Source organism: Salminus brasiliensis, chromosome 6 (assembly GCF_030463535.1).
Source record: "Salminus brasiliensis chromosome 6, fSalBra1.hap2, whole genome shotgun sequence".
NCBI classification, from domain to species: domain Eukaryota; kingdom Metazoa; phylum Chordata; class Actinopteri; order Characiformes; family Bryconidae; genus Salminus; species Salminus brasiliensis.
In genome coordinates, this window is record NC_132883.1 from 12,593,775 (window position 1) to 12,610,025 (window position 16,251).

Below are 16,251 nucleotides of genomic sequence, written 5' to 3' on the forward strand. Positions count from 1 at the left end.
GTCACTGCATGTACGAGTCATGCCAAAACTTTGCTATGCTGATTATACAGATCTTTTTTTAATGGAAGCTTGTGAGGATGTTTGCGTGAGCCATAACTCACAGGGTCCTGGTTCATCTGGACAATGAGCTGCTTGACAGCGTGGAGAGTGGGGTGAGCCCATGGGGAAGGGTCCTGCCAGTGGCGGTTCAGGTCGAAACCCATCAGAGAGCACCTACAGCAAAAAAATAGGTCATCAGGAGAAGTAAACAAACCAAACAACCCACAACAAACAACGGGTGCACAGCCTGAGATCACACATGCCAAATTCTGCCCTAGCTACAATGTCAATGTCATGCAATAATAACTTATTATAACTTAAAACAAACCTAAAAAAAAAAGTTTATTAGTTGTTTCACCAAACTCTTTATAGACCGCAAATCTACTGCTGTATGCAATAGTACAGAACGATCTTCTTTGTTAGCGAAATCTTTAAGGTGACACCAGCCAGGCTGCCAGACCCTGTGCTATCCAGCAGATCTCTGGCAGGACACTAGTGCTGCCCCGCTCCCCTGGCAGATGCAGGCAGATGGGGTGGATGGAAAGACAGACGGAGCCCTGATGCACCAGCGAGGGTGCGGGTACTATTGAGCTGAGGCAGAGTGTCCATGACTTTGAGCATCAGCCGGCGTCAATGTCCCTGCCTGTAGACCCTACTAATCCCCTAGTCAGCAAGGATTGATCCCGTGTCCCTGCCTGCATCTGATCGCTCCCTGTATCTCTCTCTTTTTCTCTCTCTCTCTCTCTCTCGCTCTCTCTATTCTCTCCAGATGCAGTCAGACTGCTGAGGCAGCAAAGGTGTGATGAAGTGTGAGTGTGTGTGTGTGTAAGAGAAAGGGAGACAGAAAAAAGAGACATGGAAAGAAAGAGAGAGAGAGAGAGAGAGAGAGAGAGAGTAAGAGAAAGAAAGAGATGCATTTGTAATTCACTCAGTGTCATTACTGCACTCATCAGTTCTGACTCATTCACGCTGCTGAGAGCCCCTTCAGGGTTCAGCTCCCCGAGACGTGCAGCTTTAGACCCGTCAGCACCCCAGAGGGGCCGAACAATCGTAGCCTCTCTCACTTCGCCTCTGCAGTGCAGGCAGGCCGACACTAGATGGCACTCTATGGGAGAATACAGCAGGCGACTTGCATTTAAAGGCCAGGGCTGCCATAGAGGAGTCATAGTCTATATTGCTTTTTGAACCTGAGGTCTCATATATATATATATATATATATATATATATATATATATAGAGAGAGAGAGAGAGAGAGAGAGATCAGATACAAACAGGAACACAGGATCAATCCTTGGTGACTAGGGAAAACTACACTAAATTGCCAAAAGTATTTGCTCGCCTGCCTTTGCACGCATATGAACTTGAGTAACATGCCATTCTTAATCCATAGGGTTTAATATAAAGTCGGGCCACACTTAGCAGCTATAACAGTTTCAGCTTTTCTGGGAAAGCTTTCCACAAGATTTATGAGTGTGTTTTAAGGGAACTGTTGACTGTTCTTCCAGAAGTGCATTTGTAAGGTCAGACACTGATGTTGGACGAGAAAGCCTGGCTTGCAGTCTCCACTCTGATTCATCCCAAAGGTGTTCTATCAGGTTGAGGTCAGGACTCTGTGCAGGCCAGGCAAGTTCTTCCACACAAAACTCACTCATCTATGTTCTTTATGGACCTTGCTTTGTGCACTGGTGCGCAGTCGTGTCGGAACAGGAAGGGGGCCATCCCCAAACTGTTCCCGCAAAGTTGGGAGAATGAAATTGACCAAAATCTCTTATCATGCTGGAGCATTAAGAGTTCCTTTCACTGGAACTAAGGGTCCAAACCCAACTCCTGAAAAACAACCTCACACCATAATCCCCCCTCCACCAAACTTTACACTTGCCACAATGCAGTCAGACAAGTACTGTTCTTCTGGCAACCGCCAAACTCAGACTGATCCATTGGATTGCTAGACGGAGAAATGTGATTCATCAATCCAGAGAAAACGTCTCCACTACTCTACGATACACTACGAGTCCAGTGGTGGCGTGCTTTACACCACTGAATCCGACGCTTTTCATTACACTTGGTTATGTAAGGCTTGGGATGCAGCTGCTCGGCCACAGAAACCCATTTCATGAATCTCTCCACGCATCGTTCTTAAGCTAATCTGAAGGCCGCATGAAGTTTGGAGGTCTGTAGCGATTGACTCTGCAGAAAGTTGTGACCTCTGCGCCCAATGTACCTCAGCAACCGCTGACCCCGCTCTGTTGTGAAAGAATGGGACGCTCTCAGGAGCTCAGTGAATTCCAGCGTGGTACCGTGATAGGATGCCACCTGTGCAACAAGTCCAGTCGTGAAACTTCCTCACTACTAAATGTTCCACATTCATCTGTCAGTGGTGTTCAGAGCTGTAGCCGGATCGCTAAGTTAATGCTAGGTTAGTTGAGATGAAGTGCAAGGTTAAGTGCATGGAGTTGGATTGACCTTAGCCTGATCAGTGGTGTTCAGAGCTGTCTGTTCAGACTAGCTAGCTAAGTCAGTTTTGGGACTGTTTATGGGATAAAGAGTCTGAGATACAAGGTTTTTTGACTGGTGTGTCAGCTGACAGGTGTGGTTGAGCCATGGCTGTATCTGTTTTTTGTATTTTCTGGACCCATCTGCACTGGAACAACCCACCATGGTTCTATAGTAAAAAGCCTGTAGCCTGCAGTCTTGTACTTGTCTTGGACTTATGAGATGTGGTCTTGACTTTAAAAAAAATCTTACTGCTAAGGCTGTTAGGAATATGCTAATCTAACAAGTAGAAATTCCATGTTTCCAGTTTTGCATTACTCCTAATCCCCGTTGAGTCAACTGATTGTGGATCTGTCTCCTAAAGTCTCTTATTATGATTAATCTCAGAGCTGGCGAACATAATCTGTTCTTATTCTAAATTATAGTCACATCATCGTGCATAGAGCCTACACACCTTCTGATGAACAAGACACAAAGAAAACTGACTGCAGACTGTAGAGATAACAGGGTGTGTCTTCACATGTGCCAGAACTAGATGGATTTCTAAGTATAAGAAAGCATTGATTTAAAGTGCTACTGCAGGAACAGTCTACAGAGTGAGCAAGTGGAGAAAAGTGCTTAGGCAAAGCCACTGGATTTTATTCCAGAAGCGTTCCAGCACAAGGAGGGGAGGAATGGACAATGAGGGGGGCTGACCGCTCAGACAGAGACCAATATATCCTGCAGGCCCAACCCTCATGTCCAGCAGCATCAGGCTTCGCTATCCGCCCAACACGTTCCCTCCAACAGCACTGCAGCACCATCACTTTTCACTTCCCACAAATCCATCACAGAGGCTAAGGCCAACCAGACAGACCCCCACCCCCAACCCCTCTGCTGTGTAATCACACCATTCCTTCATTACTTTGGGTCGAAATGTGCAGGTTTGTGTGGAACTTATGCAGAAAACTGATTTTCTTGGTTGGTGTAGTTGGAGGAGAAACGACTCACTCAGCAGATGAGACAAAATGGACTTTGGCATCACTGCATTATGAGTGCACTTTTCAACATGTAATGATGGCTAATGATAACCAATAAGCTTTCAAATAATAAAAATAAGCAAATAAGTAGCATACCATGCTACTATGCTTATATTCGTTTACAACAAGCATAGTTGAACGCAAGTGTAGTTTACTGCAGGCTTAGATTTTTAAACCTACAGCTAAATACAGGTATAGTTTATTGCAGTTATAGATTAGTAGAAGTATAGTTAAATGTAGGTATAGTTTAATGCAGGTATAGACTCTTAGACATACAGCAACATACAGGTATAGGTTATTGCTGTTATAGATAAGTAAAAGTATAGGTAAATGTAGGTATAGTTTACTGCAGGTATAGACTCTTAGACATACAGCAACATACAGGTATAGGTTATTGCTGTTATAGACCAGTAGAAGTATAGCAAAATGTAGGTATGGTTGACTGAAGTTATAGACTCTTGGACATATTAGCTAAATACAGGTATCGTTTATTGTAGCTATAGATCATGTAGATGTATAGTTGACAGTAGGTTTAGTTTATTAGAGTTATGGACTCGTTTTGTCTTTTATCTGTCTTTTATAGACTGTATATATAGACTATGGAAGTGTAGTAAAAAAATGAAAATGCAGAAAATGCAGGTATATACTCTTAGACACATAGCTAAATACTGGTAGAATTTACTGCAGAAACAGATTAATATACATATTGTAGAAGTATTGTTTAATGCATGCAGCATTTACTACAGTTACATATTTAAATATAAGAATAGTTAAATATAGGTATAGATTAGTAGAAGTATGGCAGAATGTAGACATAGCAGGTATAGACTATATATACCTGTAGCTAAATATAGGTATAGTAAATTGCAGGGATAGATGAATAGCAGTATGGGACACATTATACATTAGTAGAACTATAGAGAAATGTAGCCATAAGTAGAGGTACAGATTAGAAGAGGTGTAGTTAAATGAAGGTATACGGGTGTAGTTCCTCACCTGTAGTTGCCCAAGTAGACACCGTCAGGGTTGAGCATGGGCACAATCTTAAAGACCACATGATCACGCAGGACTTGGGCCACAGGGTGCTGACTCACCAGGAAGTCTATAACACCTACATACACAAACACATACAGAAGAAAAAACACTAGTACTTATGTGTGTTAAATATTTCTCACATATATAACTTGTTTTCCAGGTACTTACTAAATAAATAAGGAATAAGGAATTTTAAGTCTCTTCATTTTGTCATAAAATTGTTTGAAAACAAAAACATGCATGCACATGGACATCTTCTTGGGTTAAACTTTGAGGGCTCCTAACTGTATGATGTCTGCATTGGGTAATGGACATTAATAGAAGTGGAGTAAACTATGATAACATGCATTAAGTACATCTACACTATTTGTCCAAATGTTTGTGGACACCCCTTCTAATAAATGCATTAAGCTACTTAAAGTTGTACCCTGACACAGTTGTACAAATGCACACACACACACACACACACAGCATGTCTAGTCCCTGTAGAGAAGTACTGCCAATACAATAGGACTCTTTAGAGCAAATACATCATGCCTAATGCCAGATGTGGGCTAGAGGGGTATAAAGCCCCCCAGCATTGGGCAGTGGAGCAGTGGAACTGTGTTCTCTAGAATGATGGAGCTCCATTCAATACTTTTAGGTTGAGTTGGGGAGTTGAGTAGGATGAGGTGGGGTGGTGATCATCCAACCTTCTGACCTCTTGTGGCCCTAGGCTCTTGCTGCTGAATGCAATCAAATCCTCACGACAATGCTTCAAAATCTAGTAGAAAGCCTTCCCTGGACAGTAGAGACAGTTGATCCAACAAAAGCAGCATACACTCTATTTTAATATCTTTGATTTTGGATGAAAACATGAATGAGCAGGTGTCTCAATACTTTTCTCTATATAGAATGTTAATTATATTGCATTATGTTATATGTCACATTTCTAGGTCATACAGTAACAGTGCCACCCGCTGAACTTGGGCCATGTTAGTCCAGGTTCAGTGTTGGCAAAATGCCAACATGCCTAGTTACAGCTGAATTGAATAACCTTGTGACCACAGCTTCTCCTCTGCCAGCATCCACAGAAAGGAAACCCAAACTTCTCTCTCTCTTCTCTCCAATGTCCGCTCCCTTGAATACCAACCGGACTACCTTTGACTAGAGCTAACCACACATTAGAAGTGAGTGCTAGGCTAAAAGCTAACCCTAGCCGACACAGAGAGGACATCATGAATATCCAGTAAGACTTCAGAATAATTACAAAATATAAATACAACATTTTTTTTACAGGGATAAATACAAGCTATGCTATGCTACATGGCCCATGTGAGTCATGGCAGTGATGTAAACCAGCCAGAGGCCATCATAGTGCCAAGCTTGAGAAAAACCATGGTAGTGAAAATCTGAAAACATTTTGAAATTGCTCACAGGAGTCATGAGGCAAAGTATCCCAGGCCAACATGCTCATGTGGGACCCGCATGGGTGGAACATGGGCTAGGTGGGTTCCAGCTGTGCTTTTTTTATACATTTTTTGTTACCGGGACCCAGTTGGGCTTCTCAAATGGACCCCATTGTTCCAGCCCACATGGGTCTTATCTCACATGGGTCCTATCTAGGCCCCATGTGCAGTGCACAACCCAGATGGGGCCCATGCTTAACCCCTTCCTAGTCCCATCACAGACCCTAGTGGGCATCTATATGAGGGGCAAACATGGAACCCAAAACATATCTTTCTGGTTCCCAGTTGTGCTACCCATACAGGCCCCACATGGACATGTTAGCTGGGCATAGTATGCACAAAGTCACTCATATGTGACTTTGCAGGATGTCCATGCCAGATAAATTAAGTTTGGGAAGGGGGGAAAAGGACAAAAAGGCACTTAAAAGGACAGAAAGCAGCATCATAAAATCAGAGGGGCAATCTGAGACATCCATCTCCAGTCAATACAAACAGAACAGAGCCGGGAGAGAGAGTTAAATAGAGTTAAGCAGCTAAGAGAGACAGAGGTCATACAGAGTACTTTTGATGAAAGACAGGCTGGGAGAAAGAAACATACAATTTATGACAGACTGCCTTAAACAGACTGCTGGTTGACAAAGAGAAGGGGGGAGGGGAGGGGGGTGATGGGCAGGAGGGTCAATAACAGTGGTCACTTGCTGTCTTTCCATTTGCCCTGTACTGAGTGGTTATAATTGACAGGTAAACAAGAGGCAAGAGGCATACACACAGAGTGAAAGAGAGAGTGAGAGAGAGTCAGATAGAGAGAGAGAGAGAGAGAGAGAGAGAGAGAGAGAGAAAGAGAGATGACCCCATGCCTCTCCTCCTCCCAATGCCCATTCTGTCCTGCTCATTACCACTAATGGAGGCATAACAAGCTCTCTAATTGAGTCAATGTGGCACGGAGGAGAGAGGGAGAGAGAGAGAGAGAGAAAGAGAGAAAGAGAGGGGGAGAGAGAGAGAGAGAGGTATGAGGCCACACCAGTGTGCCGCCTAATTGCTCGGACTTCCTGGATTTATTCATGCACATCTGCGTGGCGGTGTGTGTATGTGTGTGTGTCTGAAAGTCACATTGAGGTGGCAAGGCAGGTGGCTCGAAAGCATTATCGTGGCCAAACTACTGTTAACCATGACAGCCCTCTTCGAAATTACCACACTCCTTAACTTCCTAATTATCCACACAGAAACCTCTAAAGGCACAGACACTTTAGCCTCTAAAGCCTGGCTCTCTTGTATTTACAAGAACACTGTTTAACACTGTGTAGAACAAAAAACCCTCAACATCTGACTGCTGAATATCTGTCTTGTGAAACTGCAGGTGTTTCCACCAGTCTTGCTACACATGCGTCCTAGCAGACACTTTATTAACTTCATAGGAGAAGAACTCTTTACTGTTTAATGTATTTTAAGTGAACGGCCAGATTTGACCATTTATATTGGTCAAGCAATCATCAAATGTTGATGTTGCTTGCGGATTTACCAGGCCCTACTATGACAGCAGCAGTGGCCTTTATTGCAAATATCACAGCGAGCATAATTATTCATCAGTTTCATTCTCAGACCTGGTTGGAGTGTAATTTTTTATCAGTATAAGCAATAATATCAATAACTAAAAAAAACAAAAAAAAAAAAAACATTTTTGGTAACTACTATTAAAAGTGCCATAAAACCCATATATTAGTTATATATTATTATTATTATTATTATTATTATTAATGAGTATTTTAACTACAAATTTTACGACCCTGTTATTTGACCTCAGAATGAAACACGCTGATTTCATTTTATGGTGAGCTTGTGAAACAGACAAACAAACAAACAAAAAAGACATAAGCTCTGTGTTTATTAGCTGCTTTATGAGAGAGCTCACAGCCAAGCTTAGCACTGTAACAAGAACAAAAACAATTGTAACATTTTTTTAAATGATTAAATATTTAATTTAAGTCTTATTGAATAGTGCTGTCTGCCAGGTGTCGTCTCAGGGGTCCTCTTGGTGTCCGGTCTGCACAATGTGTGGTTAGCTATCTAAAGAGAGTGTAGTTGGGTCTGGTAGGGTTAGCTTTTAGCCAACCAGCGAGCTAGAACCTGCTCACGTCAACGGGTTCCCCACAACGCACAGCTCTCTTGCTGACTATCTCTCTAAGCAGTTTGCTCTCAGCCCTTCTCTAGCTTTTAGGCTTTTTAGCCTCTCATCTATTATCTCCACAATAGACGCTGTGTTTTGCCTTAAAAGGATTTCACAACTGGGTTGGGTGTGTGTAAATTATAGGGGTGTAAATAAAAAAATATATCATTACAGTTTTGGGGTTCTGAACTGACCCATTTTACAGCCCTGTTTGTGACTCACGTGGGTACAACTCAGGAGGGAACAACAGTGTCGGAGGTTTGAGCAAGTCCTGGAAGTGAGGTGGGGCCTTCATAGATCACATCAATGAGCCTCAGATGCCCCTAACTGATGTCCCTTCTTGGACCATTTTGGATAGGTACTGACCACTGCATACCAGGAACACCCTACCAGAGCTACAGGACCTGGTGTTTTGGATCGTCAAACCATGACTGTTTGGTCCTTGTGGCTCAGATCCATATGCTTGTCCATTTTTCCTGCTTTTAACACTGTTTACCTGCTGCCCAATATACCCCCCCCCCTGACAGCTGCCCCTGTACAACACTGTAGATGAAGATAATCTTTTTTTTTTTTTTTTCACCTGTCAGTGGTGCTAATGTTATGGACCCTTGCAGTTTAAGGTGTAAATGTCAATGTTTTTCACCTGTGCCAGTCTATTAAAAGACGAGTGCACGTCTTGTTTCTGGAAGCTGCCTCTGATGAAGGTCATGCTGCTGAAATGTTATGCTGATTTTAGTTCCGTTATGCTGACGCTAATTCAATTGAGGGTTTTTCTAATGAGGCAGCTGCTTAGGGAAATCTGGACTTTTGGAATGGAACGGTGATGGATAGAGTAAACTGGTGATTGCGAGAGAGTGGCTCACGTGTGTGTGTGTATGTGTGCTGTTACGAGACTGGTACACCACACTGTCTAAGTCTCAGAGGATTTAGGAGTGACTGCTAAAAGTCAGACCCCCTCAGCCATTGGCCATCGATCCAGCCCAGCACTGACCCTCAGGAGACTGAGAGCTGCAGATTAAGCAGCCTGGCCTGATAGAAGAAAATGATACTGACCGCAGTCAGCCACTGCTCGTGTGTGTTGTGTATTGTGTGTACATGTGTGTGTGTTGGGGTTGGGGGGGAGAGAAAAGGTCTTACCCTGACAGATGAAAGAAGCAGGCGATTCTCCAGGGTGAACACGTGCTGTGAGGAAAACCACACGCTTCTCTCGCTCTGGGTTCAGATGGGCTGAAACACACACACACACACACACACACACACACACACACACACACACACACAAACACACATACGCAGAAAGTTTAGTCTCAGCAGGCCTTTGCGTCTGCATGTGTGAGTGTGTGTGGTTAGAAGCCGTATGCGAATCCCCTGAGGCAGGAGATAACTGCACGCTGCAGTCATGCAGCAGGAGAGCCAGTGTGACCGGATCAAACTGATAGGAAATGTCATTCCTAATGGAGCCTTAAACTGGAAGACAAAAGACAAAAGTGCTACGTCACTGCTAATCGGAACGGCTAATAAAGTCATGGACTTGTTTGGGCCCTTGGTTCCAGGAGAGTGGAGAACATGCAGCTTCCAAGTGCAGTATAATCACATTAGAGTTTCTCTGAAATCTTGATAAGTCAAATATGGCTTGTTAACCTCTAAAATATATGGCTTGATCTCTGGTACACACTCTCTCAACCATTTGCAATACTTACTTTCTCTTGTATGCTCTAATCCACATTGCATTATGTAGGAGATCGCTGTAGTCGTGTGGAACCGTAATCACATCTTAACTGCAAACTCTGAGGGCCTGTATGATGGACTGATGGATAGATAGAACTTTACTGATCCAGAATGATACTGCTGTGGCCTAACTGAATTGAATGTGCTCTTATAACTTTCTTATATATAAAAATATATAGATGAAACTATAAAGAAATATGTGTTAAAGGTGCCTAAGAATGCACCAATTAAACATTTTAACACTATAATTATTCCTAAGTCTTACTGTATAGTGCTGCTGTCCTCTCATTGTGTCCTCTCAGCATAATGAACTGTTAGCAAGCTGAAGAGATTGAGACTGGTGAGCTTTGAGCCTTTTAGCCATACTCGGTTAGCCAGGTTGCGATCTCTCTTTTACCAGTCCTACCAGTAAAAAAAAAATAACGCTGGAACTTTCTCTACTGAAGTATGTTTAGCTCATGTTTGGAAGCTCAGTTGAGGCAGTCCAGTTTATTTTCGAGCAGACGATGGAGAGAATAGATAGCAAAAGCTTGAGCCGGTTACTGTTAGCTTTTAGCCTAGTGTGGCACTCATGATATCCAAAATATTCTTAGAGAAGTGTATTGTGTATCACAATAAAATATTATCTTACTGTCCACCCCTACATCAAAGAATATCTCAAAGTATTTCATTGATGCATTCTTTGGCACCTTTAATGCATATTTCTTTATATAGGTACTTTATATATATGAATTCAGTTGTTAGGCCACAACAGTCTCCTTCTGGACCAGTAAAGTTCTATCTATCCATCAATCCATCATCCAGGCCCTCAGAGTTTGTAGTTAAGATGTAATTATGGTTCTACCCCGGCTTTCGCTTCATTGCGCGCCAAGTTTGAGCTCCCCTTCTGCGGACACTAGTGCAGGTATTCCCAGTATTCCCTGAAGTAGCAGAGTCTGGAGGTGATATGCTGCTCTCCAGTATCAACAACACCATATTCTCCCGAAGTCGTCATTGTGTCTTTTACAGATTTACCAGCTGGCTTTTGCTAATGGACTGGGTGTGTAAGAAATTTTGGGGGTGCATGAAACAGTTTTGAAATTTTCTTTTTCGAGCCCTGTCTTGGTTATGCTTTGGTTATGCTGGACCTTATTTTAAAGGAGGAACAACAGTGTGTTTGAGCTTCACAGTATGTCACTTACATGTACGGAACTCCTTATCATTCAACTATGGCAAGGTAAATACAATTTTCCCATTCCAGATCACCTTCACTGATTGAATACTACTAAAATTACTACTACGACTAATATTAATAATAATAATCATGCAGTTTTAGGATGTCTTTTTGAACAGTTTTGACTACGATGGACAGACATAGAACAGCACTTTATCTGTCTGAAATGACACACCATTCAAGAAAAGAGACAGCCAGGGACAGCAGAGTGTCTGCCCATCTTGTGTCCCCATCACACCAAGGACAAGCAGCTTCAGTGACAATGCAAATTAAATTCCAGGCAGCCCTCACATTTTGGAAGCAGTAATGACCGGCAGTTATTCGCCTGGTCTTATGTTCCTGCTTTCCACGTCTATATCGTCACCAGGCCTGTATACAATAAACTGATCATTGATAATGTTGATGTTATTATCGATATGTGATCAATTCCATTCAGTTACTCATTCTGAGAATAGTCGAGTATGTCTGCCCCTCTGTAATGCGTTCCTGGTTGGCGCTAGAGGGAGCTCCTGAGAGAGTTTTTGAGCACACCCGTACTGGGTGAATGGTTAATCATTTCTATATAGAAAAATATACAAACTGCTCAGTCACTGCCAATCAGCACTCAACCAATGGAATGACAGCATTAATGGTGACAATACTGCCTAAAATCTGGAAGAAAAAATGGGAAGAATGGGACAAATAGGAAGAGGCCAAGATGCCCCTATAAGGTCTATAAGGACTTTGCACAGCTGTGCCATCTACTGACTACACGGAGAGGGAAATGTCTAGCCATTCTCTCATAACAGCACAAACCAATGTGACATCAGTTTTAGCTAGCTAGCTATTTTCAGCATTAAACAAACTTAAACATTTAAGCATTGATGTTTCAGAACAATATGACACTGGGAAAGCCATGTGGACAAAAGTATTGGGACACTCGCTCATTCAGTTTTATTCCAAAATCAGGAGTATTAAAAAAAGAGATTTTCCTAGTTCCTGGTGTTGGAGTAACTGTACAATGAACGCTTTCAGATTTTTGAGCATTGCTTTAAGGATTTGATCAGTGAAGTCAAGATGTTGGATGATGTTTATCACCTCGCCTCACCTCATGCCCAACTCCCCAACTCATCCCAAAAGTATAATGGGTACACAGTCATAGATAGTATTATGGAGCACCATCATTCCATGGAACACAGTTCCACTGCTCCACAGCTCAATGCTGGGGGGCTTTATACTCTTCTAGCCCACGCCTTGCATAAGGCATGATTCCAAAAGGTTTATGTTTATCAGTTTCAGAGAGTCCTATTCTATTAATAATACTTCTTTACAGGGAGTAGACATGCTGTGTGTGTGTGTGTGTGTGTGTGTGTGTGTGTGCATTTGCACATCTGTATCAGCAATGCGTGCAACTTAAAGTAGCTGAATGAATTCAGTTGAAGGGTGTCAACAAACATTTGGACATACAGTGTATCTAAGTGTAATTGGTTAAATCAGATGCCTCAGTCAATCGGTCATATCTCATGCCTAGCTATATGTGAAGCATTTTAATGCGTAGGACGAAATCCTCTGTCTCTGAGAGAGGAGCCTGTTGTACAGTCAATATGGAAAGCCATTCAGGCCAATAGAGCGGCAGGGGGTGGATGAATAGGAACAGATGCTGGACAAAAAAGGCCTCTTTAAAATGCTGATATGCTTCCACCCATGGTGAGGCGAGCTCATTCTTCAGGCCAGTGCTTCATGGTGAGATCCTGTAGCTGCACACTAGGGAATTCATCTACCAGTTACAATCATCTGCCTTATCAGCTATAGGATGGGCCCGGACAGCACAAAACCTCAAGGCTTTAGAAAACCTCAAAAACCCTTCGCTTCCCATGCAAACGACAGAATCTCATAATGAACAACATGACCTGTAGCACAATGGATACCTTCATTCATGGCATCCCTGAATCCCAGTACACACACACACACGCCCACACATGGGAGCTGCAGACGGAGGCTTTATCACATCTGCAGACATGCTAAACTACATCCCCAAGTCTTTGTCTCCTATTCAGTATGGATGATTACATTCTGAGCAGGAATAATATTTCAGAAGGAAAAAAAGACATGTCTGCAGACACTCAAACCTACACACACATGCCACACACACCACCAACAAAAGCAGGGTGTGTTCTAATACATCTCGGGACAAACTGCGGAATGAATAAGAGACAACGAACCCCACCCCCTATACACACACACACACGCTGACTCACACATTACTTAAACACATGTGGGCACATGCACACATATGCACACTCACATGCTATGGGAATTGACACCCAGGATGAACAGGAACAGCAGCGGTCAGGTCAACTCACAAAGAATTCCTGTTCAGTCCATGAACTGACCGTGAATGAAACATTAAAATGCCCACATGCATTATTCAGCAGACCTCCTGAATAATGTACACATATATCAGGAGCTGTAAAAACAATCATGCCAAAATCCATTATGCCAGCGGCGCCTTGTGCTCCCGAGGGAAGGCGGCTGGGGGTCTGTAGGGAGACTGTGGGTGCGAGGATCTGATCGCAGATCAGCTTGGGGACAATTACTCTTGAGGAAAGCTGTCGTAGACTTGTGCTAAAGGGACTATTTTACCTACAGTGATGAGGACCAGCACATGACTTTAGAGGAACAGTACACTGGGGTCTAGTGAGACGGCATAACGGATGATGCTCTGTTGCTTAAGCAAAACTTTGGCAAAAAGTCAATGAAGGAAATGAGCCTTATTCACTCACCCTACATAGAAATCCAGATCAAGACCCAATTATAGGGAAAAGAACTCCACTTAGTAGCGAGCGATTTCAGGTTTCATGTTTGTGACGCATAAACAGTCTGAACGTTGGCCTTCCTCAAAGAATCTGTGTGCAAACTATTAAATAACACAAGGCTATGAAGTTAAGCTAAGTCCATAATTACATAATTGTTCCCTGTTCACTGTATAGTGCACTACTGCGCGGTTCTGCCATTTTGTAGTGGTGTCTAAAAACAAAGAGCTGAATTTTCAGTGCACTGCAACAATCCCACAATATATGTCATATATAGTGTGCAAATAATGTACACAAAAAAAACACCTGGAATACCCATAATCCATTGCGTGGTTTGGTTTGGAGATTTGCACGCAGCTCTGAGGAAGACAGACGTTCAGACTGCTTCTGTGAGGCACACACAGCAGTGAGCTCACACACATAATGAGGTGTCCGAAATCGTTCACTACATGGTCAAATTCTGTCCCCTATACTAGGGCTCTATATAGTGATCTGGACATGTAGGGGATAGTGAATAGGGCACAGTTCTGGTCACCAAAAAGGCTTTTGTTAGCCTTTATAGTGACTTAGTGGTGTCTTGGTAGATAAATCTGATCAGCTGTGATGTAATGATGAATAATCTGGAAAACTGAAAGAGTAGTAACAGGCCTCTCTATTGACCTTTTCTATAAATGTTGTCTGTTTTTGTAGATAATGGTGTGTCTTACAGCATCAAGCAGGCCTATATGACATCGCTGAACAACTCAAGGTCGATTTGAGACATGTGGGTGACGGTTTAGGCCAGCAGCTTGTGTGATGCTAACCGATGTACATAAGCTTCCATTACTTGTTAGCTATATTATCTGTATAATGTAGTGTGTAATAAGTGCTTAACATGTATTGGATGATTGACGGTATTTGGGGAAAATGATGTACATGTTTTGCATTTATTTTCTTCGAATAATTAGGCCAAAGCTTAAGCTAAAAGCTCATACTGCTCTCTTTCCTGCAATTCAATAGGATGAGGTCATTTTCACACACTTTCCTACTGCTTATGCTTATTAGGCACTGTGTATCGAGTGCTCTGAGATTTATTACTAATTGTACGGTGATTACCCACTGCTGGCACTGTCCTCATTAACTATTTATAAATGCAAACTTGCATTATCTTCTTGTTTCAGTATTTTCATAAACATTCTGTTTTTTTTAAACATTCTAGATTCCTACTGTATGTACCATATACCCCCCACCCACCACCACCACCATAGAGACATCCATTTTTTTCATTTGTATAATTTTATTCATCCAAAAGTTATTAAGTTATTATGTTTTTAATGACATTTCAAGCCTCCTTATTTCCCTCTTAGAATGAAACAGGCTGTCTGGTGTTCCTGCGCTTTTAAGACATGTGAAGTAAAGTGTGAATACATAAGGCTAAAGTTTTGTAGATGGGTGGATAGACTGTATGGACTGGGCAGTGAGCAGGGCCATTTGAAATGTGAACAATCTTTCTGTACTACCAAACAACTGTTTTCCAAGGAACATGCAGTTTTCAAATCTATGATATGAGCCCTTTAAAGACTTAAGATCGATGTGCAAACACATTTTGAGATGTGTTGAGGCCTATCTTGACCATGACACTGTAAAAGGGATTTTCGGGGGTGCTTTCATACCTACTTTGTTAGGTTTGGACCAAACCAAAATAGCAGGTGTGAAAGGTGCACAGAGCAAAGGATGAAAATGTGGTCTGACCAAAACAGGCGTTCCTGGTCTGGATCAAGTGAACCATGATTTGGTGAGTTTTGCATGGTTCAGATTTTCAGACTAACTACAGGAGGTTGAGGCAGACGATCATCACTATTAAACAGCAGAGGAAGAAGAAGAGCTGTAAAAGAACTGAAAATGAGCAGCAGGAGCACATGGGAACCATTATGTCTGTTGCCAGTGGTATAATTGTTGCACATCGAGCACATTCATTTGGCAAATTGGATCTAGACTCGAGTTTGCGCTTGACGTTGGTGATGCTGGTAGTAAGGCTGTAATATTAGCAGTAAACTCATGTTTTACAGGAAAAGCCATCTGCTCAATTGACAACATGCTGATGTCAGACACACACCCTCCTACAAACCAATCAATGTCAAGTATAGAAACAGGATGCTAAATTTGAACTGTGAACACCAAAACTATCCGGAGCAAACGTTTACACTGTAACATAAACACGAACCTTGGTTCGGATCTTGGTCCAGACTCAAGTTTAAAAACCTTAAGCCTTAACCCCTTAACACTCCAAGGCTTATTACACACAAAGGTGCATTACTTAGTAACTACAGGGACTTCTGTA

The 16,251-nt window shown here is 42.4% G+C and overlaps 1 protein-coding gene across 2 annotated transcripts in view; it reads right to left on the bottom strand.

Moving 5' to 3' along the window:
- agbl4 (AGBL carboxypeptidase 4) overlaps positions 1 to 16,251 on the bottom strand; it is a 436,619-nt gene that overhangs the window by 40,862 nt on the left and 379,506 nt on the right. For both annotated transcript variants that reach the window (XM_072681668.1, XM_072681667.1), the window contains exons 7-9: positions 9,336 to 9,425; positions 4,548 to 4,662; positions 102 to 213 (exon numbers count right to left, since the gene is read on the bottom strand). In XM_072681668.1, the coding sequence (XP_072537769.1) occupies positions 102 to 213; positions 4,548 to 4,662; positions 9,336 to 9,425 (317 nt within the window). The remainder of the gene's footprint in view (positions 1 to 101; positions 214 to 4,547; positions 4,663 to 9,335; positions 9,426 to 16,251) is intronic.